Source organism: Zalophus californianus, chromosome 12 (assembly GCF_009762305.2).
Source record: "Zalophus californianus isolate mZalCal1 chromosome 12, mZalCal1.pri.v2, whole genome shotgun sequence".
Taxonomy (NCBI): domain Eukaryota; kingdom Metazoa; phylum Chordata; class Mammalia; order Carnivora; family Otariidae; genus Zalophus; species Zalophus californianus.
This window is the reverse complement of record NC_045606.1, coordinates 20,332,689-20,359,687: the sequence shown is the minus strand read 5'-3', so window position 1 is coordinate 20,359,687 and position 26,999 is coordinate 20,332,689. Positions and strand designations below refer to the sequence as shown.

The following is a 26,999-nucleotide window of genomic DNA, read 5'->3' as shown; positions in this document are numbered from 1 at the left end:
CATTAATACCCTCATCTCTCTGTCCACAAATCTACCTGTATCATATTCTCCATCCATCATACCAGTGTTTTCTGCTTGCCCCCTGTTGTAGCAGTTGAAATGTTTCTGTTCTAATCAATGTGAACTTCCTCATATGGTCTAGATCCCACCTTCTCTTGCTCCTTAAAACTTCCCCTTTCTTTTCCCTGAATCATCCATCTTTTCCCATGAGTTTCCTGGATCATTCCTGTCATCATACAAACATCACAGAAACATACAAAGCATCTCCCATCTTAAATACAAAACAAAACACCTTCTCGATGTCACCATCTTTCTTCTCCTTCGCATTCTATTTTTGTTCCCCTGTACAGCAAAACTCCTCAAAAGGGTTATTCAGTGATTGTTGAAACTTCACATCCTATTGTCTCCCTGCAACCTCGCCCCCACCCTCCGCACAGGCTCCTGCTCTCAAGGGCTACCCTGAAACTCACTGGGGGGTCCATGTTGCCAAATTAACAGATCCCAAATTCAAGTTACTTGACTTCTCAGCAGGATTTGTCACAGTCGATCTCTGCCTTTCTCCCCTTGGCTTCCACCACCTTCTCGATTTTCCTCCCCCTTTACTGGCTGCTGATTCTCAATCTCCTTTATTTCCCATTTCCTTCTTGACCTCAAACTGTTTTAGTGCCTTTCTCTTCTCTTACCTACACCTCCTCCTCTGATGACCTTTCCCACTTTCAAGGCTTTAAATAACATCTACAACAGATAACACCCAGGATTATACCTCCCATGAGGTTCCACACTTGCAGATCCAAACTGCTATTTACCATCCTTAACAAAAAATCTCAAACCCACTATGTCAAAATTGGAAGTACTGGTTTTCCGCTTCCCCAATAGCTACTCGTCTTTTCATTTCAAATGAGACCACTCCACAGGCTCAAACAAACAAATGAACAAAAAACTCAGGAGTCATCGTTGGTTCCTCCCTTTGCCTCACGCCCCACTTCAGCCCATCAGACTGTGCTGGGAGCTCTGCCTCCAAATATTGTTTAGCATATGTCCCTCTTGACTGCTACCGCCTCAGGCAAATCATGAGCATGTCTTGGGTGGTTTTCTTGCTCCCTTTTTTATCCTCCTGTCATCCATCATCTTCCCACCAGTTGGGGAGACGGGGTTTAAAATGTTTTAACAATTATACTGTTCCCTGCTTAAAGCCATCTCAAGGCTTCTCAGCACCCTAGGAACAAAAGGGTGAGCTCCCCATCCTGATATACAAAACGCTTCATGATCTGCTGTCTTGTACACCTTAGACCATCCCTTGTACTACTCTTCCTCTCTTTTACTATGTTCCAGCCATAAAGCGCTCTGGACTTCCTTTCTCTTCCCTGAACACTCCATCATCCCGGGATTTCTGCGCTCCTTCTCTCTGCCTGAAGCTACACTTATGATGTCAATTTTCTCACACCCTAATCTCTCCTTATTCCATTCATATCTTTCCCCACTGACTCTCCCCTGCCTGGGTCCCTCTTCTCCCTCAGGTATCTCTGCAAATGTCACCTCCTCAAAGAAGCTTTCCCTGAGCACTCAATCCAATCACCAATCATCCTCCATCTTATCACTCAGCTTTGTATTATTCGTAGTACTTTCAGTATTTAAATTTATTGTGTTTATTTAATCATTTACTTGCTCATTGTCCATATCCTGTTAGGCTGCAAGCTCCACCAGAGTAGGAACTGTGTCTGTCTTGCCCATTACTTATGTCCCTAGTACCCACAACGATACTTGGTACGCAGTAGGAGCTCAGTTAACTCTGGTTGGATCATGAATAAGTTTGCTGTAACTTATTTACTTCAAATTCTCCATTTCTTCATTTTTACTGAGGTATGTTTCCACTAAAAAAGAGAACTACAGGAGCACGTGGGTGGCTCAGTTGGTTAAGCGTCTGCCTTCGGCTCAGGTCATGATCTCAGGGTCCTGGGATCGAGTCCCACGTCGGCCTCCCGGCTCAGCGAGGAGTCCGCTTCTCCCTCTGCCTCTGCCTGCCCCTCCCAATGCTTGTGCTCTCTCTCTCTTAAATAAATAAATAAATAAATAAATAAATAAATAATAAATAAATAAAATCTTTTTAAAAAAGGGAACTACAACAGTAGATGAGACTTAAGGACTTTTGACTTGCCTTCAAGAGTCAAAGCAGAAAGTCATTTAACAGCCATTCTTTAGGATACCCGATGCCTATTTCCTCACCACAGATTAACACTGGTACTGTAGTAGGGTCACCTGGGTAATAATTCCCCCAAATTAATTAGAAGATGCCCAAGAGGACTTAACTGGTTCTATAATCCAGTCTGCTTTTGGAATAAAAATATCAGAGACAAATTACACGAGTAATTATGGTCCATTTTTGTCAGCCAGATAAAGTAATGTGAAGAATAATGATAGCCAGATGAGTTATTTTGCTTATTAGTAAGGCCTTATTATAATGGCCCGGCATAATTGAAAATAAGCAATTTGCAAAGTCATACAAGTTAGTCATAAGCCACGTAGAGTATCACCTCCAGGGCACGAGTTCTGAGCTCTCCATCAGGAATTGGTTTCTACTGCATGAAAAAGTTTCTGTAATGCAGTATCTTGATTGTGACATTATCATATCTCTTCAAGTTGATTTGTTTCTGTTGGAATGTTTGAATAGTTAACACACTGTTTTGATTTGTTTTTTTGAGAGAGAGAGAGAGTGAGGGACAGAGGGAGAGAAGAATCTTAAGCAGGCTCCATGCCCAGTGTGGAGTCCAATGTGGGGCTCAATTCCACAGCCACCCTAACACACTGTTCTAAGGGGGGAAAACCCCACTTTTACATTTAGGAACTTATTAATTGTAACCTTACAGAAAAGTGTTACTTTTTAAATAAAGTTTATTTATTTATTTAAGCAATCTCTGTACCCAACATGGTATAGATCAAAAGTCACATGCCCTTCTGAATGAGCCAGCCAGGTACACTGAAAAATGTTACTCTTAATTGTAATATTACGGATTAATGAGAGAATCTTTGATGGTAGGTGCATGTTAATGTGTTATATAGGTTTTTTTTTAAACATTTATTTGTTTTAGAGAAAGAGAGAGCGCGAGAGAGCTAGTGAGTGGGGGGAAGGGCAGAGGGAGAGAGAGAATCCTGAAGCAGACATCCCACTGAGCATGGAGCCTGACGCAGGGCTAGATCTCCTGACACTGAGATCATGACCTGAGCCGAAACCAAGAGTCTGCCTCCCAACCGACTGAGCCAACCAGGTGCCCTGGTGTCATATAGGTTTAAACATATCTTATTTAATTTGTCTCACATGAGGGAAGTCTACAAGATAATCAATTCAATGTTTGTTAGCATTTTACTGATAGTTCTAGGTAATTTTTTCACTTTACTTTTTGGAGTGAAATTTCCTCTGATACAAGATATCTTTCAGAGAGTCAAGTCTACCTAGGGGATAGGAGAGGATGGGGGAGGCAGGCTGTTAGGGTTGCGATCTGGGCTTGGGCACATTCTTAGCCACGTGACCTTGGGCATGTCACTTAACTATTCTGTGCCCAGTTTCCACATTTGTAAACTGTAAATCATAACAGCAATCTCTTCATAGAACTGATGTGAAGATCAAGGAGTTAACACAGGAAACGTGCCTAGGAAAGAGTTCTTGGCCCACACTATTTAACAGATTTCAGCTATGATTCAATATTTTTTGTTTCACTTCACAAATTCATTTATCATAGAAAAGGAACACATTTCTGACCATACTTGTTCTTAGGCTAAATATCAAATTGAATTACTGTTTATCAAAGAACTTATAGTGCATTTTTCCTATGGCTTCTTATATTTTGGGGCTGTTTCTAGGCTCTTTTGTGGAAACGCTATAAATTCAACACAGAAATAAAATCTGAGACTAAAATGAATAAACTACTTGTTTGTTAGCATTACTGGTAAATGTATTCGTGGGGAAGAGAAGAGTCTACCTGATAAGAAAAAGTGCTCTGGGAGAAGGATAGCAAGACAAATCGGTAGAAGCAGATCCATTTCATAAGATCCATATAATTGCTGGAGTGGAGTTGAAAATTTGATTTTACAGTTCCTAGCATCCAAACAAAACAGAAAATCTGACAATAAAGAAAATAAGGTCTAATAACTCAAGGGAACAATAATGGTTGCTACGAACAGGTAGGTACCACCATGTGCATGCCACTTTACAAGGAAGGAAACAGAGACAAAGAGAAGTTAAGAAAATGTACTGGGAGGTAAATGGGATTCAGAATTAGATAGAACAGAACCACACTTTTGATCACTTCACTGTAACTGCTTCTGGTGAACAAAAGCACACTTAAAAAAAAAATAGTGCTACATTTTCACAGGGTCACAGCAGGTTGGGAGAGGTTTCTGTACTGCCACTTTTACTTAGGCTTATGACTTGAGACCATGGTGGCCTCTTCTTTGTACAGAGAAGAAAACCTAAAGAACTGAACCACCGTTAGCCTAAATATCGTGCCAGTCACCACCTCTGCTTTCAGGTTTTACAATAGGAGATGAGTGAAAATCCACCCAGAAGAAATGACATGTTGGGGCGCCTGGGTGGCTCAGTTGGTTAAGCATCCAACTCTTGATTTCAGCTCAGCTCATGATCTCAGGGTCGTGAGATTGAGTCCTGTGTTGGGCTCCATGCTCAGCGTGGAGTCTGCTTGAGATTAACTCTTTCCCTCTCCCTCTGTTCCTACCCCACATATGTGTGCTCTCTCTCTCTCAAATAAATAAATCTGAAAGAAAGAAAGAAGAAAGGAAGAAAGAAAGAAGAAAGAAGAAAGAAAGAAAGAAGAAAGAAAGAAAGAAGAAAGAAAGGGAAAGAAAGAAAGAACAGAAAGAAAGAAAGAAAGAAAGAAAGAAAGAAAGAAAGAAAGAAAGAAAGAAAGAAAGAAAGAAAGAAAGAAAGAAAGAAAGGAAGGAAGGAAGGAAGGAAGGAAGGAAGGAAGGAAGGAAGGAAGGAAGGAAGGAAGGAAGGAAGGAAGGAAGGAAGGAAGAAAGATCATGTTTACTTGGGCATCACTTTCTCTGCAGGTGCCCTGAAGATCCCTCTCTTACCCTTGCCCCACAGCCAACCACCCAAACCTCTGGATCCTTCTCCTGCATATTTATTAAATCGATACCTTTCCTTTACCTTCACCACTACCTCCTTAGATCATCTCTTACCCCCAGACCAATGTGATAACCTCGTGACTGGGTTTTCAGAACAAACACAAAAGGTTAACCTTCTTCCAAAGAGTTTCTTTGTTGTTTGCTTTTAAATCTATAGGAAGACATTTCAAAGAGATTTCTTTTAAAAGTTGCATTCCAAAAAAAGCAATATCCTAACATTTCCCAGTTTAGACTATTTTAATTATGTGAAAAGCATTCACCTCATATAATATTGCAATCAGGATTAAATTTAAGATACCAGGTAATCCACATTTGTATTCTAAATAACAAATTCCATAATAACTTGTAAATCTGTTTCTGAAATAATCATTTCCCATAAAGAAACCATTAATATCTACAAGTGTCAAACAGTACCTATTATTTTTTAAAAGTAAAAGAATAAAAGGAATGGCAAAGCTTATTTCTCTATGGTGGTTTCCTTTTACTGTTAGAGAGCCTCATCATTGTAATTCTAAGAAATACTTTATTGTAATCTTAGTCTGATCCATGGATCATCTTCCTCAATTTAAAATTATGACTGAAATTGGTATCAACTTCTACCCCTGGTTATATTTAAATAGTATACTACCCCTAGTATAATTTAGGAAAAAAGAGACAAGTAACTTTCCACTTTTGTTATATGGAGCCAGGCCAAGATGATTAATCTATCAATCAACCAATTAATCAATGAGTCAACCAATTACCAGAAGTATTTTCATGTCAGAGATACATGTGAACTCAAAAACCTAGTTAACTTTCTTGTGATAAAGTCCCATTTCTCTTGACTTTGGCTGTCATTCAGGAAAAAGCAGAAAATGCACACCCTTTGAGCAACCTTTCCCACGTAAGAAGTAACACAGCGTTTAGTGCTCAAATTTACATAAGGTTCTAGCAGTGACACAATGGCAGTCCGCATGGCTCTTAACTTTGGCTGTTCCTTCTTTTTTTTTTTTAAGATTTTATTTATTTATTCATGAGAGACAGAGAGAGAGAGAGAGAGAGAGGCAGAGGGAGAAGCAGGCTCCCAAGGAGCAGGGAGCCCAATGCGGGACTCGATCCCAGGACCCTGGGATCATGACGTAAGCCGAAGGCAGACGCTTAACCATCTGAGCCACCCAGGCACCCTTGGCTGTTCCTTCCACCAAGCTAACTCTCTTACACAATTCGGGCCTCTGCTCGATGGTTATTCCCTCAGAAGCCTTCTCCTAGCCACCGCCAATAAAACACTAGCCCTCACTTGCCAACCCCTGATGAGTTTTCTTCATCGCATTTATAACTTGCTGACATATTCGATGGTTGCCTTCCCTCAGAATATCAGCTCCACGTGGGCAAAGATTTTGTCTCGAAAATCCCATCTCCCCAGTGCCTTGAGAGCTGCTTCACACGGATGAGGACCTCAGCGAATAGTTGTTGAAAAAGTGAGTGAAAGGGCACCTGGGTGGCTCAGTGGGTGAAGCATCCAACTTTTTATTTCAACTCAGGTCATGATCTCAAGGTCGTGAAATCAAGTCCCTGTCGGGTTCTGCACTGGGCATGGAGACTGTTTAAGATTTTCTCTCTCCCTCCTCCCTCTGTTCCCCCCTGACCCCCACCCCTGCTCTCTCTTGTGCTCTCTCAAATAAATAAATACAATCTAAAAAAAAGAAAAAAGAAAAAAGTGAATGAAATCAATCTAGGAGTCAGTGAAACTCTAGGAAGAAAGTTTTTTGGAAATACAAGGATACCATTATTAACTTCTAAAAAATTCTTATTTAAATAATTTAATTTTTTCTTGCTTTCTCTTCCATTGTTATTTATTAAAAATTTTATTAAAGTACAATTAACATACAGTGTTACACTAGTTTTAGGTGTATAATATAATGACTCAACAATTCTATACATTACTCAGTGCTCATCAAAGTAAGTGTAGTTTTATTATCTCTTTTGCACACTTCTCAGCAGATTAAGGAGATGGGTTTGACTTATAGCTTCAGTCCACCAACACAGAGACTGACACTCTTTTTTTTTTTTTAATTTATTTTAGAGAGAGAGAAATAGAGAGATAGTACAAGCAGGGGGAGAGGAAGAGGGAGAGAGAGAATCTCAAACAGACTGGGTGCTGAGCTTGGAGCCCGATGATGCAGGCTCAATCTCATGACCCTGAGATCATGACCTGAAATCAAGCATTGGACGCTTAACCGACTGAGCCATCCAGGGGCCCTGAGACTGATACTCTTACAGGAAGAGCCAGAGGGGCAGCTCATTTGATCTCTCACACTGAGATTTGTTTGGGTGACTTGATGTCCCTCTATTTAGTATCTTTTCCTGGTGACAGAACAAGCTACAAGTTTAAGTTAACCACAACTGGGTGAATGAAGATATGGTAAGTACTTTGATATTTCTCTGGGGGTGGCCTTAACTAAAACAGTTATCACAAGCATAAGGTTCAGACAAAATGTATTCCTAGTTAACCCATAGTTTGTTCTTGTCACCCAGTCCTAGGATTTAGGACCACAGGGGGAAGATCATGAAGATTTAAATAGTATACTACCCCTAGTATAATTATATGGACCCAGGCCATGAAGAGTCATGAAGATGAGCACTCTCACTTTACAAACCAGTTGCCAGAGGTCCAGACAGCCCTCAGCACTTGCCCAAGGTTATGTGGCAAGGTCAACTGGCAGAGAAGGACCATATGGCCTGACTCCCAATCCAGTGCTCTGTTCCCTTCCCTGTTTATACCAACAGCAAAGTTGTCTGTCAATAAAAATGAGCCTTAAAGACAAGGAAACATGCTGTATAATATTATAAATGTAAAGAATACATGGCTTAAAATATCTACATTAAAAAAGTACTATTTTGCATTAATGATTTGGATGAATAATTTATTGGGAATTAGAACGCTATCTGCAGCAGTATGTAGAAATCTCCATGGTCCTTACATATGACTTGTGAGATAAGCAAAACAACAGAATGTTAAGTAAAGGGAAGGTGGTGGTTGCAGTTGAGGCTACTTGCAGGAGGGTATGAAAGAAGTATGGAAATGACATAAGTTTATCGGAATGTAAACACATACTCATCAATAGAACATATATAAATGTAATGCTCAATTCTAACATGTTGGTGTAGACAGGAACAATGCCTGGGTCGTTTTATTTTTAGTTGGTTATGCCCTTCTTCAGAAAGCCCCGGACTTTTCAAAGTAAATCAGAACAGAAACAATAGAAAGAGCCACTGTCCTCTTGGGAGGCTGCCTCTTTTCTCAAAGCTCTGCCTGAAAAACAAGCTGCCTTTTAAAATGTTGCACAGAGCCACGGAAGGAGGCAAGAACTGACCTCACAGAATTTATGGAAGGGGAAAAGCATCGCCAGAAATCATGCCTCTAGAGAGCAGAGCGGGGGCCCATAAATACTGAACGCTTGAGGAGTACTGGGATGGAGTCCTGCTGAGGGTCCCTGCAGCCCAAGTGCTGCCACTGCTATTACTCAAAACGCAGACCTCAGAGACAAGCAGGGCTCCGGGAGCTGCATGTAAACCGTGGCATTTGATAGAGAAAGATCATAAAGTTAGGAAATGGATGCAATCTGGCTACTTAGAACTCCCTGCTATGACCGGTGCAAATCTCAACAGGAGCAACACATCTTCTCATCTTTTCAAGGGAGATAAATGGAAGACAGGCCCATTAACTCGAGGCTGGGGTGATGGAAAGAGAGGAGATGAATGGGGAACTTTTAGAGGAGCTTTTAAAAAGCTAGACACTGTCACTCCCAGGGGATATGACACGTTACTACAGGCGAAGGCATTCAAGAAGGGACTTGCCTCATTCCATATCGTGAAAAATGAGGGGAAGCACGTGAAGATACTGGTAAAATAGGCAGTTCCGGCACTTATCCACCCTCTTCCTGCTAAGAGCAATTTTTGAGGACGGGACTACTCACTGAGGAGAAAATAATCTCGCTGTACCCAAAAGCATCAAGAAACACAGTAAAGGCTTATTTACTACTTTGCAATTCATCTGCTTCAAAATAATTCTGCCATCAGAACCACAGATCATTATTATGCAGGTGATCAATATTTCTATGGTTTTACAACTTCTGTTCAAATATTTTGCTGGAGGCAGTTGTGCATATTAATTTCCAGGAACAACAATAATGTAGAACAATGATTACATTACACTTAGGTTTTTACTTCCTTTGTTACTGAGCCTGCCAGAGAAATCCTAAGGGTACTAGTCCATGGCAGCAAAATAATCTACTATAAATAGAGCAACATCTTGATAATAAGTATAAAAGTACTACCTGATGAACAGGTAAATGATGACTCACAATTTTAAACATAAAATGCTCTCATTTCCAGGATAACTGGTATAATGTTTCTTAGCTTTCATGTTTGTTTTAGTCCTTCCCTAGCACAAAAACCTCAACTTTATTAGCATTTATGTATTATGCATAACGTTTTCTTCTGTGGCGTATCTATGTACATTTGTTCCATTAGCTTGTAAATTTTGTAAAAAAATGTAATCATGCTTATCCTTTAGTAGTGAGCCAGCTTCTTGCCTTATACTCTTTGAAACAAATTGTTTTTGCTACTTCTTAGCTTCCTGTGCATCAGCTATCTACAGAGCACTTTGGAATGCAGAATTCAAGGAAGAGGGGGAAAAAATCTACCTTCAAAGGTGAGACTTGGGCCCCACGTGGACTATTCCGCGAATTCTGAGACCATGGGTGGAGTAAATGCATGTGGAATGGCTCACAGGGAGTGCTGTTCTTGGCAGAGCCCATAGTTTCCCCCATTCCTTGGAGGCAGCCCTGTTAGCTGCTGTCGTCCCATGTCCGTGTCTACACATCCTTCAGGCTCTCAGAGAGTGCAGGCTTGATTCGCCTGGCCTGTGTCTGTACAGAGACAGCAGCTCCTGCCTTCTGAAATTCAGGGGCTGTAGCCAAAGGGGCAGCAGTCTGATTTGTGGGTAAGAGGCAGGGAGGGAAAAAATGGTTACTGTATCGGATAATGCTTTGTGGCAGCCCCGGGAAGCATCCTGGGGTTTCTGGGTCCCAAATGACAGGGATGGGAATTGTGACTGAAAGGAGCCCACAGATATTACTTTAATTAAGAACAGGTCCATTCCACACGAGAGGAAGTCCTCGAATAACTCTTGGATATGTCAAGAGCAAATGAATTCAATTCGGTAAAATACGATGACCGAAGTTGAGATAAATCATTATTTTATTAATGAAAATGGTCAGTTTAGAGAAATCAACATGTCCAAAATCTTTGTCTCAAAAGATCAAAGTAATCAATTGTTTTAATATGGAAATCTGGAGTTTATGTCTATACCTCTGTTTTGCCCACAAAAAAAATACCCTTGGGGGGGAATTTAGCATATTTTTAGCTGAAGAAGCATATTTCAAGGATAGTACCATAAGAAGGACCATTGTATGGAAGGGAAATTTCCACTTTAAGCACCTACTAAAGACTGATATTAAGGACTAAGAGAGGTCAAATAAAGTAGAACAGTAAAACTCCTCAAAAATATTCTGTACTTACACTAAAAACAGGTTTCCTTAAACTCTAAAACCTCTCTTATGATGTAGAAAAAGAGCCAGGTTTTAAAAGCAACTTGTCTTCACCTTCTGTTTTATATTTGTTTATTAGAATGAGGCTACTGGCAATAATTTCTGTTTTGACTGACTTTATTAGTAAACAGGCTGCTGGATCTACAAAGCTTTTTTTCTGAATAAATGTGACAGTATGTGATTTATTGTACTTAATATTTTGCCCCTTAGTCACTTCCTTGGCTGAAATCCCCAAACCTCATTAGGTGACTTCTTCCAGTTTATGGCAGATGGACAATGACCACAGGATATAAAATGAACAGCTGTCCCCCTCCCCTTTTGTACCTTTCTCCCTTTCAGTCCTTATCCCCATTCCCTCACTTCCAAAATATTTATATTTTTTCCTCTTTACTGCCACTCCTATCATAAGGAAAAAAGGAACCAATTCTCTCCCAATTTGTGGAATACCATGCTATTTCCAGCTACCTTTCGATGTCCAACCCCCCCTTGCATGTTTCCTCCCGAGCCCACAGTGTAGAGCTTTCATTAGATCCTACGCTGGGAGAAACATAGGAAGAGAAATGCAAAATGTGTCAGGCTTTGCCAGATTCCCTGCCAAGCAGCCCTCCTTTTCCCAGGGCCAAGCCCATACAACCTAGCCCTAGTGGTCAGGTCTGGCTCATTTTCTGGGAGCACTGATCCCCACCTTAGGCAGCAGGTGTTAAGTACTGCCCCTCCCCACCCCAGCAATCTGGAAACTCAGCATTACCACCCTTGCTGCAGTTCTGGCTTTGACCTTGATCTTCAGGTCTTAAGAATGGCCTCTGCCTTGTCCCCCTGCCGGCTTCCATCTCTCTAACCTTCATGGTGGTGCTTTGCCTCTGGAGCAGTACTACACCTGCTCTTATCAGTCTCCCTCCCAAATGATAAAGTCCTGCCTCTGGACCTCCCTCTGTCTGGATTTTGCAACACAATGTGCTCTCACTCTCCTCTGTAGTCTGTACCCCTTCCTTGGCTTCTTCTCACATGTGGACTCTTTCCCCCCACCTATTTGATAAATAAAGTCCTTGCAGGCTGAGCAGTGTCTTGGGTTTGGCTTTTTCCACAGTGGATGCAGACACATCACATTATGTATAGCATAAGTCCTAAAGATTTCTCTGAAAGAAGAGGTCTTGATCAAGAGTCATTGATTATTAAGAACATGAAAGTTGCTGGCTTGGATCAGGTTCTCATATTGCCCATGGACTTGCATCAGTAGTCAAGAGTGGGTATAGTTTTGAGCAACCAGTGTGCAACATCACTAAGTCTCTTTCCTAACCTAGGAATGAGATCCAATACAGTCCGCAGTTACTTAGTTCTAGTTGCAAGCAGAATTCTGCCCTATAAACCAAGAGGGATACTTGTTAGACCACTTAGCCCTCAAGGGCTTTAAACATTTAAGCTTTAAAGGGTGCAAGTGGATATGCAGAAATGTGTATAAATCAAAGCAGAGTGAAGTAGGTGTGATAATATGGAGAAGTAGGAATTAGAGATATCAGGCTCGGGCAATGAGCTGAGTTTTCATACGAGAGACCATTTAGTCTATACCAATGATCAGTTTCTTCTCATCCCATAGTTTATTGCTTATATCCCTTCTACTAGAACAGCCCTCAATAAAGTTTAGTAGAACATATTTATGAATGAATTGATCATATTTATTTTTTAAGCCTCATCAAGCGGAGTGACAAAGAATTAAATATTTCAAAAGGAAAAGGACATACTATCTTTTAAATTGTATTTTAATTCACATAATGATAATTATTTAGTTATCAGTTTTAATTATTCAAGAACACTTGTAATCAATCTCAACAATCTTTGCCAGAACCTTATGCTTAGTAGAATTTTACAATATTTGAGAATATTCCCTTTTATAGCTTAAAACAGGACATAAAAATTTGGGGTGAGGTGGATTTGAAATATATACATATAATAAAGCTTATTTAAACTGGTCTTTTAAAATATACATTCCCCAGAAAGGAATAGGTCAAGTCCAGGATGAAGAAGCAGGATAACCTGAATTATAATCAGTTCCAAACCTTTATTTATCGAATTTAGATAACACAGAAGTGTTCTATACATAAAGACTTCAGTTTTTGTGTTAATATAGACCTTTGAAGATCTAAAACTCAAGTCATAAACACATCTTATCTTAATATCTTTTATATCCAGAAATCTTACCCTCAAATAAACATGTTATTTAACCTTAAATTCCTATGTATTAAACTAATTTCACTATTAAATTTTTCTAAATTTCTATATTTTATTAATATTTGTTTTGAGCTCAAGTCATCAGAGATTTTGTTCGTCTCATACTTAGAGATTATGTTTTTAGAAGAGGTTTTCACTATTTCATAACAAATTCCCCAAGGTTTTACTCACTTACCAACGAGAGTGACTCCTGAAAAAGATGAGAGTCTAATTTAGAAACATATCTCAGGAAGCTCACAGAGGAAATGAGCAATAATTCCTACCAAGACATGGAGGGCTCAATTTCTCCTTCCTCTGAATTAGCTGATCTAAGAGTAGAGAGACTTTCTCTATTGGATCAGGTTCTGAGCAATTAAGATGTTTATGAATTAGGCTTGAGGGAAAAGCTGCTTCTCTTAATGCTAAATGCAATATAATACCTCATACAAGTAGCATTTTATTCATTATACTTATTTAAGAAAAAATAGTGCCAGATCTCTTTTCTTTTACAAAGCAATCTTCCAATTTACCATTAATAGTACCTCTAACTTTCCTTATTTTCTAGTTTCTATTTTTCAAAATACACTCCTACAAATTGAGAAGCTCTCATTTATCTCAGAGACTCTGTAGCACAAGTAGTACATAAGAGAGCAAATCAGGCCTAAGGACATTTTCATATTTTAATCTGTAAAAGTAGAACATTTATGATTTAATGGCTGTCCCCTGTCTTGAGATGGTTAAAAACAAACAAAAAAAGGACAGTAAAAAAAATGCCCACGGAAAACCCCAGATCTTTAAGATATTCATAAGTAAAGCCAAAGAAAAAAGGTACTAATTCTACAAAGTATGAACAATAGATTCTAGCTAGTTCATTAATAACTGATAAATATATGGATATATATTACTATCCACAAGCTTCACTAAAAGCATAGTTTATTGGTGATTTTATGTTTCCTTCTGGGTCAACTTTTCCATTGATTGAGGTATTCGGATCACCATGCCCAAATCCTCTCTTGGCATGAAATGTCTGCATCGAACCAATTTAGCACTTGGTTACCTACTATTACAGACGTCTCTGTAATAGTTACTTGTCACTCAGGCAAGAAATATTTACGATCATCTACTTATTTTGAGTCCCTGGGCTAGGGGCTGAGAATATCATGATGGATAAGACAGATTTATCTCTCAAGCTAAACTCTGTTCTTTATGGCATATGTTTTTAAATGCTTTATCTTTAATCCCCATTTAGCCTCCAAATTCTATTAATCTGAAGAAAGAGCTAGGCTAAACTGAACAAGCATAGTACTTGGCAAGATCTTACTGAGTGAGTCAATGCAGATTTATATCAAGGAAGAGACAAGTCCACTCTGAACACAACTGTCCAAATGATCTTTCTTAAGAATTAATTTCATGATTTTTTTTATTGCTCAAGAGAGAAAGAGGCCATTTCTGAATTCTATTGACTATTCAGTAAGTTTAAAACCCTCGCCAATACAGATTAACTCTTCAAATGGACACGATTTTCTCTGACATGGACCACAGCCACCCCCTGGACAGTCCTTCTGCTCCGGGAGGACACTCACGTTCCCATCCTGTATCTTGCTTGTGTCACTCTGTCTCCTCACCTGGAAAACCTTTGTCCCTTCCAGCGACTCACGTTGTTGGCTTTCAGGAATTCTCCTAAGAAGCCTTCCTGACCTGCTCTACTCTGCAGGACCTGCTACCATGGGGACCTGTACACATGTCCATCTCTGTTTATAGCATTCTGGTAGTTCCCTAGAGGTTTCCTGCTCTGGATGCATCCACAGCCTTCTACCAAACCGCTAAGCACGGTAAATACCCCTCTGTTTTCCCTTTTTTTTTTTTTTGGTCTTTCTATAGTTAGTTAGCTCAGGAAAGGGCTGGGCACACAGCAAATACTCAGTGAAATCTTGTGAAGTGAATGAACGATACAAAGCATTATCAGCACTTCCCTTGGACCCAGGATCCTGCCCGAAAAACCAGAGTTTGGAGGCATCTGTAAGATAATGGTTTGCAAGGACATCATCTCAAATCTTTCTTCCTATCCCAGAGGAAATCTAAAGGAAACGGGGAAATGTCTCTAAGGCTACAACCATAAATTCCACTAGGTGACTCTAATGAATCAAGTGAGGATTGTGTCAGATCAATGCTTCAGCAACAGAAATGGATACGAGATCTTTCATTGGACTGGAAAAATGAAAAGTTCGTCTACTAACATTTTGGACATTTTTCAAGATGGTTTAGCTATTGATAACTTGATAAATTTCAGGTTACGGAGCTGTGTTTTCAGGATGCTTTAACTTTAAAAATTCTTTTGGTTAAGATAGCCTGTGTGTTTATGCATATATTTATATGTGTGTGTGTGCACACGTCTGTGTGCATATATGTATATATATTTAGAAAGGGCTGGAAGAGCATTGCTGTGAAACAGTGGCACGATAGAGTTTATTTGATATGCTTAGTAATTTAAGACATTTCTGTACACATAGCTCTGGGGTACTTGGATAAAGCTTGTGATGGAACTGAAAATGTTTACAAGAGCATTATAAAAATATCAAGGCAATAACTTACTCAATTGTGGCTATATGTCCATAATTGTGAACATAATTCACCATGAAAGCCATGAATAATGACAGAATTCCCTAAAAAATTGTCCCTATTACATCTGAATCATCACACTACACAGTGAACATTTGACATCCTCAAGGAATTCCAAGGAGGGACACTAAATCTGACTGACCATATTGAACCATTAGGATAGAGTTGGATAATTCCACAATCCACAAAGAAATATAAATGTTGGATTGTCTACATACAGTGCTTTTTTATAACACATGCAATATAATTTTTGAACTGAGTATAAACGCAATGGCTGCTACTTGGCTCTACATTCGCTTTTTTGGTATTTGGTTATCATGGGACTTGTAAAGCTCAGGATGAATTCATGTGATGATGACATCTCTGGAACCCGTGTGTGTGTGCCCTCATCTAGTCCCCACACCACCCATATAAACAGAATGATGCTACCTGAAGCACTCATAATGAGTTACACAAAACCATTTCTGAGAAGTTGTGCCCACACTTCCGTATTGACCATTTACCCCCATACACCATATAGCTAACGGTTTGCTACTACATTGTTTCTTGGCCACCCTAATCCTTCTTAGTTCCCAAGATTTTTATTCTCAAAATCCAGTAAGCAAATTCCCCAGTGAAGGCCTAAGCAATAAGTTATAATTCTTCCCTAAATATTTTGTTTCTGATGAAACCAAAGAGGGAGACAAACCATTAGAGATTTTTAATCTCAGGAAACAAACTGAGGGCTGCTGGAGGGGAGGAGGGGTGGGGGGACGGGGTAACTGGGTGATGGACCCTGGGGAGAGTATGTGTTGTAATGAGCACTGGGTATTATATAAGACTGACGAATCACAGGCCTGTACCTCTGAAACCAATTTAAATTAAAAAATGTTTCAAAAAAATAAAAATAAAAATAAAAATAAAATAAAATAAATATTTTGTTTCATTTCCAAACAATGACATGTTAAAATTTTTTTGATTCTAAAACTGCCACTCAGAAAAGATTTCTAAGTATTTTTTTAGTTATAAACTTGATATATTTTTATCTGTCACCTATCCATCTACTTATCTCTTCCAACTTCCTGATTCTGTTATTCTTCTAGTCTTCTAACGTAGGATTCAAATCCATGCTTTAAATAATACAAGCAGCTCTCTGGCCTGGTAGGCGGCGGTCCCTGGTGTGCAGTAGAGTCAAGGGCTCTTACTAAGTCACATGTTCGGGTCTAGTCCCAAGCCCTTGGTCATGGTGCGTGTTCTGGCTTTGGGATCTCAGGCACCAGACCCTGAATCTTCTGATTGTCCCCTTCCCAGCCCTGTATCATCAGCTCTGTTGCTCGTGGTAGGGTGATATTAAAAGGGGAGGAAATTAATCTCTGCCAGCTTCATGGTATACTCCTTACTATTTATAAAAATAGAGGTTTTTGTCCCCTTCAAGGTAGGATAATTTCATTGGTGCTGGAATAAAATTCTTACCTACCTTTAAGAAAGTTCAAATACTAGTATAATTGTGAAGCATATATTTTAAAGAGGATTCTCTTGTATTCTTTAATTGGTTAGAAATAATATCTGAAATTAATGTTCATTGCCCTAACAAAAAAGTTTAGAATTAATACTTGGAATACAGATAAATAGGAAAAACTTTTCAGCATATTTTTTTAATATTAATAGCATAATAAGTTTAAACACATTGGTTCTAGTTACTTGCCTGTCATGTTAGAGTTTTTAAAAGAATTGTTTTTGTGGGTGGGGGGATGGGTTAGCCTGGTGATGGGTATTAAAGAGGGCACGTTCTGCGTGGAGCACTGGGTGTTATGCACAAACAATGAATCATGGAACACTACATCACAAACTAATGATGTAATGTATGGTGATTAACATAACAATAAAAAATTAAAGAATAAAAAAATTAAAAGAATTGTTTTTGTAGCACCACAACTTTCAAAAAATGCACTTCACTTGTTTCTGATTATAAAAGTCTTGCATGCTCTTTATAGAACATTTAAGATACACTTGCTAACAGATCCAAGAAAACCCTCCTAAGAAAGTCTCATTATGGGGCGCCTGGGTGGCTCAGTTGGTTAAGCATCTGTCTTTTGGCTCAGGTCATGATCCCTGGGGTCCTGGGATCGAGTCCCGCATCGGGCTCTCTGCTTGGTGGGGGACGTGCTTCTCCCTCTCCCACCCCCACCGCTCCTGCTCTCTCTCTCTCTCAAATAAATAAATAAAATCTTTAAAAAAAAGACTCATTATTTTGTTTTAGCTAACACTTTCCTTATGACCACATATGGACTTCTGAACAGTCTGTAAATTGTTGTAGTCCCGCTTTTGATGTGAGAAGAAAACAACCCAAACTGTAACAGGCAGTTTCACAGTAAAGGCCTAGAGAAGCTTCCATGAGGCACACGGAGGAGAAGGTGACACCAGCACGGCTTGAAAACTGAGCTTGGGCACAGTCGGCCACAGAGAGCTCCCGGGGGGGGGGGGGGGGGAGAGAGAACACTGCTCTGTGATTAGGACTGGGGGGCTACTGCGGGAAACAGTCCTTTTGCTAATGGTGGTTCTCCACAGAAAAGCGGGTGAAGACGGTGGGGTGGGGGGTGGGGGGTGGGGGGGTGGGGGGGTGGGGGGTGGGGGACGGGCCCCGGGGCCTGAAGGAAGCTGTCGGTGCCCTGTTCCCGAGGCACAGCTGCCGGCATCTTCATGTCACAGGCAGAGGCAGGGAGGCGGTTTCCCTGCTACAGGACCCAGATCAGTGAGACGAGCCCCCATCCAGAAGGCTGTTTCTTTCTTTACCTAGAACATTCCTACTGGAAACTGTCTGTGTTATTTATCAATATATGCCTTTGGAGATGAGAACGGAAGGTAAAATAGACAAGAAAGCCGTACACACTAGATCCAGAGGCATTTTATTTTACTGAACGCTTTGCGTGGGAATTTTGAGCTCTAATATAAAAAGCACTTAAAAGAAATATTGCCAGATACAGTCATTTTTAAAATTATCCATGCCTCAATCAAACATGGGTTATTTATGCCAAACACGAAGCCCTAACTGGTTTCTCTCAGGCAATAATAATGATCTCTTTCACTACCAGCCAGTCAAGCTGCAGGAAATTTAACAGATTTTCAGTCTTCTTAATCTGAGCAAAACACAACCAGTCAGGTAATTCTGCTCTAACGGTACAATCCCAATCGTTCGAAATTCGCGTGTAAATCACTTTAAAATGTTGTGGGTTCTCTGTACCATTCTTAAATACCGCTCCCTGCTGGAGAGAAGTGAGAACAGAACGCAGCATTTATGATTTTTAATTTCATTTAAGAAATGTTTTAAATTATTTACAGCAATGTTAAGATGGATTCTTCTCTAAATCTAAAAGCACTTGGCACTATAATCCGGATGACACGCTATGATTAAAACAAACACTTCCAAGTTAAATTCCTGTAATTGCTAAAAACACTTACCAATGGAAAATTGGAGGACGGAGGCTGTTGTTGTATTAAGGCTTGTGGTTATCTAGAAGAAGGAATATACCAAAATAAGACAACATAGAAACACAGGAGGAGAAAGAGGAAAGGGGGATGAAAAGAGGAAAAAAGGAGCCATAAACAGATGTTGCATCAATCCAGTGGTTAGCTTATTTTCATCAGTATGTCTCAACATAGATACATTTCATGGTGCCCTGTGGGGAATAATGCCGTGAGATCCTGATTTAGACTCTCAGGGTCCTGTTGAAAACCATTTTCCGTGTGATCTACCAGGTAATCTTGTGAGGGCACTTAACACAGTACCCTCCACTCCCCCCCTCAACCTCCCCCCATCCTAAACCAACAGATCTAGAGCCCAAGCGAAGGCCATAAAAAGGCTCCCAAACAAAAACTGGGAGGCAAATTAAGAGCAAATGAGGAGAATAAGATTATTTTGCAAAGTAAATAGAAATACAATAGCTTACGGTATAGGATTTCGTTAGGGGATGATGCAATGTTCTAAAATTGATTGTAATAATGATTGCAAAATTTTGTGAATGAACTAAAAGCCTTGAATTCTATAATTTAAATGAATGAATTGCAGAGTATGTGGATTATTTCTCAATAAAACTGTTACCTCTCCCAAAAAAGTAATCAAATTATGGGCCTAGAAATATCCTTCCAATACATTTCTATCACTGTCCTTTAATCTCATGAAGAAGCATGCTTAAACAATTTTCCCCCTTCTGAAAGAGGAATGGTACCCTATTTAATCTGAAATCAATTTAAATTTTCAAAAAATTACTTATTTATTCTGTGGAGCAGTGACTTCGACCCATACCAGCTCACATGGGATGAGAATTAGGGTCCTCATTTTCAGTGACTCTCTTGTGGGGTTCCTGACCTTTGTAAGCTAATGAATGGGATGCCTCCTATGACTGCACCTATAAATTATAAAGTGTACAACTGTGTCTTCACCATGGCAAAACCAGTAAGCTTACTTCCGCTTTTTATATGTCATAATATCATCCTTAGATTTATTCCTGCACTTTGTTGGCCCCCATGTGATGGAGTCCACAACTGTGGAAGGGTCAGGAGATACCCAGTTTATGAATCACTGTGGGAACTAGTGGGAAAAGAAGTGAGCAAGCTTCTTGCTTTGCCAGAATTCCGCTGAGATGTGAGTATCCAAAGATCAGATGTATGCTTCCCATTTCTACAACACAAATCAGAAAGATGACTGAATGTATGCTTTAAATATGTGACTCTGAAGTCCATGAGGAAGCAGGAAAGGTAAAAGAAGGGAGGGCAAGAGAGACATTTTATAAATTATTAGATTATCAGTATAGATATCAGCTCCTAATTGATTTTAACGGTAGCAAAAATCACTGATGTCAGGGTGTCAGAGCAAATTCTCTGTTTAATTTAAATCCCTCATTATCACAGATTATCTGCTAAAAGAAAACTGGCCCATCATGCCCAGAGCTCTGTTTCCTGCTCTCTTCCCCTCAACTAGAGTCATTAAAGAAAAACGCACCAACAGAATTTTCTTTAAATAACTAGGATACCAGCTCCTTTTCAAGATGCCTTTAAAAGGAATCTGTTCCCTCCCCCCTTCACACACACACAATTTTTAGAATAAGTTCAACTGTTTGTCCTCATAGTTTTTCCACTTGGATAATTTAATCTTACAGTCCAAAAAGGCACATGAAAATTTTTAAAGTTTTCACATAAATTGAATGAATGCTCTTTCCACCTCTGATTTTATATAACTGAGTAGATCCCCAGGTGAATCATGAAACACTCCTGAATAGAAGTTATTTGAAACAATGGTATCTTAGGTAAGCTAAAAGCACCATGGTTATTGCTAAGGCTGGTGCATGAACTATACCAGAGAGTCTGAGATACCCTGTTGGTGTCACAAATGACACTGTGTCGCCTGCATAATGAAGTTCCACAGACGTGACCGTGGCTAGCAAACAGTAAGTTGCTTGGAATAGTGCCAAATTTCAGATTACATGTGCTAACTGAGAGTGAGTGATCCTGGACCTAGATTAGTCACTGATTCTACATTTTTTTTTTCCTCCACCAGGGAAGCTAAGGACTGATAGAATGCCTAACTCCCATTTCTCTACCTTTACCCATTTAGCTCATTTGTAAAAGTGTCGGCTACAAGGAATAGGAAAGATGAAGAGAAAAAAGTAACAGGGAGCATTGCCTATTAAATCTGTTCACCTATGTTTACATTTGGGGATTATAAATTATTTCTTATCCTTGGGTTCACATATGTAATTTTAGTTTGCAAAGTTATTAGGTCTTTACATCTGACATTCTGAAAATGAAAAGAGTCTCTTACATGGCTTTTCATAAATAATACAGCAATTATGAATGTCTGACAGAACTTTTCTCCTACCAAATCTCAGTGGTCTTAAGTTATCAAATAGACCCTAAATCACCGAAAATTAGTAGGACCATAAAATGAATTCACTACTGGCTGAGGCTGTTTATTCTGCACATCTTCCCTGCAAATTTTGGGGGGGGAGTATGATGCTGTTTTAGCCCAAACTCCTCCCTGCAACTAAAATGCATTTCCAAATATATGAAAATAATTCAATAAGTAATTTCTTTAAAAAAAAAAAAACAACAGGGGGTCACATAACCCACCTGTTTCATGCTCTGAGAGAGCACATTTTCTCTTAAAGGAGTGGATAAGTGAATTCCTCATGCCTTTCACTTCGGACCAGCAGAATGAATAAAGTTGGGGTGTCACCACCTGAATATGGAGACCTCACTAAGTTAAATAAAATGTGTGAGGGCTGCAACCACAGCAGCAGTAGGGACATAAATGCCTGGTGTTCTTATGTGACAGCAGGTGCCGCCTCTCACTGACTCTGACTTTTATTGAAATAAAATGCCATGTGACTGAATTCACAAAATGGAGATGCTCTTGCTGGCATCATAGAAGATATTGAATTAGCCTACTAAAGTTCTTTGCCTGTGATCCTTTGTTCCACAACTTCAGTAATTTATGAAAAAGAAGGCAAATTTGTTAAAAAGGGATTTGGGGGGCCGATACCTTTCATCAGTTCTCACGCACAACAGTTTTGACTGTATTCAGTCTTGAGTACCAAGCAAATATTTGAATTTTAGCGAACATAATAGCATGTTAACTGACAACTGAATTCCTTCCTTTTCATTTGGTTGATCTGTCTTCTGTAAACACAACTTGGGTACAATATATATTTTTGCTCCTGGGACACCAACACACTATAAAAATTGTTGAAAATTAGAAGTTGCTAGTGTGTAAAATGTGGATGTCATCCCTGTCTTTATTAATGTATCTTCATTCTAGTCCCTTGGAGTCCACAACACAATCCTTTGTACTTATGATGGGAATATAAATCTACAAGTCTTTTTTTTTTCTTCTTTGGATGAAGAAAATTATTTCAAGTATTTTCTTTTTTACTTGAAAGGCTAATCTCACATTAATTATATAATACAATTCAAAACTAGCCCATTAGGTACATAAACTCTAATGCTCAATAAACTGAGGAATAGTGAAAACAATCAGGATTAAAATATACATGGGTCAAATAAACTAGATACTTCAGTTTTTAGTTTAGAAACTGTAGAAGTAAGAATTCTAGCATTATATTCTTAGAGATGTTTATTTCTTATTTATCGGTAGAAACAAAAAAGAACTTGCTAAGCATCTCCAGAAATATTACCAAATGGGAGAACATTCTTAAAAAGGCATTTATTCTAAGCTCAATTAACTATAGTAAAATTTTATTTTGTTTAAAGGTTTACAGCTAATTCATTCAGTCATGGTACATTATTTAAAATGCACTAGCAAATCTATTTTTTCAAGAAGAACTTCACTACCACAGTCACATTTGTCTGCAGGAATATTATAACACCTTGTGTGACTTGAATTATGAACATCTATTATTTTAATTTGCATCCAATTAATTCTGTTTGTGTTCTAATTTCAGCTAAAAATTCTTCAATTTATCAATGTTCTGCAGCTCCTATCTTTAATAAATTAAATGTATCCATTGCCATGAAAGGAGTATTCAAGCAGCATAAAATAAGAACCATGTTATAAAAATTAATTGACTTTCACTTTGATAACTAAATCTTCTTCTAATTGCCTAGCTAGTTTTTCTCCCCTTTGTATTGTGGAAGCCCCTCTTCTGGCCACTTTTAAAGTTAATGAATTTGAAACACAATGTGTTTTGTAGGGGTGAAAAATACAACCTGTTAGAAGCGCTAAAGCTCCAGCTGAAAATCAGAAAAGCAAAGCGTTATAAGAGGCGCTCTGAGTAGAACACTTCCTGCAAACAAATTGAGCCAGGAGTATAATATAACAATTGCTTTTATATCCTTTTTCAAGAATGTGAAATGTAATCTTTCTGCCAGAACCAAGTAACAACAAAAGGCTCATTAACTGCATGCCGATGGCTAGTGGTTTCATTGCTTTTAATTTAGAATGCTCATGTTTCATTTTACATATGATGCAAGAACTTCTCTTCGGCAGGCAAAGTCTAATCAGTCTAAATTAAAGGAAAGTAACATGCTCCTAAACAATTTGGCATAAACCAAAATTTGTTCAAAACTAGTTTATTCAGTGCACTTTCACTTCTTAAAAAAGATTCAGTAAACTTCCTCTGTGGTTGGGACACAAAGTTTTAAAATAATGTCATAAAGTTGCTTGTCTAACATTTTTGGCTTGCAAAGAGAATATAAGACAGGTAAAAGTAAAGCTTTATACAAGAATTTAGAAAGCCATAAATTATTTACATATGACAGACACACATATGTGTGTCATTTATGTTACATGTATGTCATACCCATATTTTTATATGCAAGTGATTTTATACCCATATTTTTAAAAAGCCATCTAATCATAATGATGCACCATGTGTACCCATTGATGCTGCCCATTTTATTACTGAATTTTTTATTTTTACTTTTGAAAATAAACTATAAAACCACTGTTTCCCATTTTGAGATGTTTGTAATAGGATTCATAATATAAACAATGCTGCGAGTTTTCATATGACTTATAAGAGCATAAAAGAATCTTTTGTTGGCAAAATCTCCATAAAGACAGTGTATCTGGAATAATGTACATAAATAGCATGTACTTACCAATTCTCTCGGACCATATGGCTCACAGAAGGTGACAGCATTGCCATGCATAATTGCACCACACTGTTCTCCAGTCTCACAGTTGTTACATTCAACCCTGTGAGAACAGAGAACGCACCCCCAGCCTGAGAATTAAGTAGCACAAAGTGGTTTATTGCTCAGGTAAGGAAAGATGTAAGTTACTGTTAATCGGTTCAAATCAACATTTTGGGGAAGGTTATATATTTTTTTGTATTGTGACATGTTTCTGCAACATGAAACCAGGAAGGCTTGAACTAAAATCCCTGCTCTTTTGGTCACTCGCAGTGGTGGGCAAGTTACTTAATCTCCCAAAGTTTTGGTCTTCTCACCTGTACAATGAGGATAATACTGACCTAAATCTCACCTGAGGATTAAACAAGAGAGTGCATGAAACACAGAGTACAGAACCAATCTCCTAGTAGGCACTTAATAATGGCAGATGGTTGTTTTTATTAGTAATTACATATAATATATACCATATCCAATCAAGGATGTTTGCAAATATTAACGTCAAACAAAGTAATACACACTTAGGTAATGAACTAAAACTTGTATCTCTGAAAACACAATATGTTTTACCAATTTTAATTTTCTTTTGAGTTGTTATAAGCATAAATGTTTAAAATTACTGTCTTCAAATAAATCTGAATGTCTATAAAATATACCATGCTAAAAATAATGGAATCAGATTATATTTAATTTACATATTAATATGAAATATATACAAATTCTAAATCAAGCAAATTTTGGATACTGAGTTGATACATTAACCTTGCAAATAATTTAATTAGCTATTTTTTTACTACTTTAAAATGAAGTGGTCAATACAATCTTAGGACAGAATCTCAAATATAAATTTATCCATGTTTTTAGTAGAAATTGAAGGTATGAAAATTCTGGATTTGACTTTGCATATTTACAGTAACACAGTGCTCTGCATGGTGACATCTCAACCTACAATCATTACATACCTAACATGTAGATAGATAATCCATGTTTCCTCTGTCTGAACCTCAGACCACATGAGAGCTATATTTCATGCAGAAAGGACGTTTTCAGAGTTTCACATTCTAGGGGCCAAACATTGTGGAAAGGGCAGCATGCCCTTTGTTTTGGAGATTACCGTGTTTCACCCTTTCAACTATTTGCTAATTTCAGAGAAAGAGGGAGTAGGAATTCCCATTCAAGGAGGAAGAAGACAAAAGTGTAAAAAGATACCAGATATCCCATAAAGCCAAGAAGCAGAAGCACAGTAAATAAGTGAAAACTTAGCAAATAAATGTTAAGTATTTCCTACATGTGAATTGCATGGATTAAGTGATTGGTATTATTCTTTTGAGCTGTGTTCCCATAAGCAGATCAATAATGTCAAGAACCTTTGATTTTTTTTTTTTTTAGAATAAACAGAGAACAATTTCTGATATGAAATTTAAAATGCCAGTACTCATAGCATCACAAATCTTAGTAGGAGATTTAAGCCTTCTCCCGATTACTGTGAGCAAAATTCTAAAAAAAATCTTTGACATTGTAAAAGACATAATAGTAGCTTCATAAAGGTGATAAACGGATCACGGTTTTATGCCTGACATGTTGTATTCCACAAATATCTGTTGAATGAAGGAATATAAGAAAACTTCATAAACAGTACTGCTATTAAAGGTTGAGATCTTAGAATAGGACCTGCACAAGGCTAACATGATGTGTCAGTGTGTTAGCTATAATAATAATAATATTAATATATTATATATAATTATAAATTATATTTTATTATAAATTTTCACCATTTTCATCTAGAACTGGTATACTAGGTTTTTTCCCCACAGAGAACCTATTACATGAACTTCTTATTACACTTTTTCTATCTTTAAATTGTACATTAATGTTTTCAAGGAATGTGACTGTGATAAAAGTACAGAAGTAACACAAAAATTTTAGTGGGGTTCTTACTTAGTGATAGATGAGGATTATTTGGCCTCCAGGTCATTGTGAAATGGCTTGAGAGAAACATCAACTTTGAAAGAGAAAAATTTTAAAAATGTTCAACCCTCACAATGACTATCTGCCATTTTCCTTCAGTGACTGTAAACTAAAATCTTCGTTGTTGGTGAAAAGCTGGAAGATTTTCCTCTAAGATCAAAAACAAGACAAGGATGCCCACTCTTGCCACTTTTATTCAACATAATACTAGGAATTCTACCCACAGTAATCAGACAAGGAAAAAAAAAAGGCACCCAAATTGCTAAGGAAGAAGTAAAACTGTCATCTTTTGCAGATAACATGATACTATATACAGAAAACCTTAAAGACTACCAAAAAACTATTAGAACCAATAAATTAATTCAGTAAAATTGCAGGATACAAAATTAATATACAGAAATCCATTGCATTTCTATACACTAATAACAAACTAGCAGAAAGAGAATTAAAAAAATAATTCTACTTACAATTGCAACAAAAAGAATAAAATAAAATAATCCCATTTACTATTACATCAAAAAGAATAAAATACCGAGGAATAAGTTTAACCAAGAAGGTGAAAGACCTGAACTCTGAAAACTATAAAATATTTATGAAAGAAACTGAAGATGACACAAATAAATGGGAAGATATACTATGCTCATGAATTGGAAAAATAAATATCGTTAAAATGTACGTACTAACCAAAGAAATCTATAGATTCAATGCAATCCCTATCAAAATGCCAATAGCATTTTACACAGAACTAGAAGAAATAATCCTAAAATTTATATGGAATCACAAAAGACTCCAAAAAGCCAAAGCATTGTTGAGGAAGAAGAACAAAGCTGGAGGTATCACAATTCCAAA

The 26,999-nt window shown here is 38.1% G+C and overlaps 1 protein-coding gene across 2 annotated transcripts in view; it reads right to left on the bottom strand.

Moving 5' to 3' along the window:
- Nucleotides 1-26,999, bottom strand: part of RELN (reelin) — a 492,672-nt gene that overhangs the window by 217,975 nt on the left and 247,698 nt on the right. For both annotated transcript variants that reach the window (XM_027573967.2, XM_027573968.2), the window contains exons 7-8: nt 24,153-24,249; nt 18,996-19,047 (exon numbers count right to left, since the gene is read on the bottom strand). In XM_027573967.2, the coding sequence (XP_027429768.2) occupies nt 18,996-19,047; nt 24,153-24,249 (149 nt within the window). The remainder of the gene's footprint in view (nt 1-18,995; nt 19,048-24,152; nt 24,250-26,999) is intronic.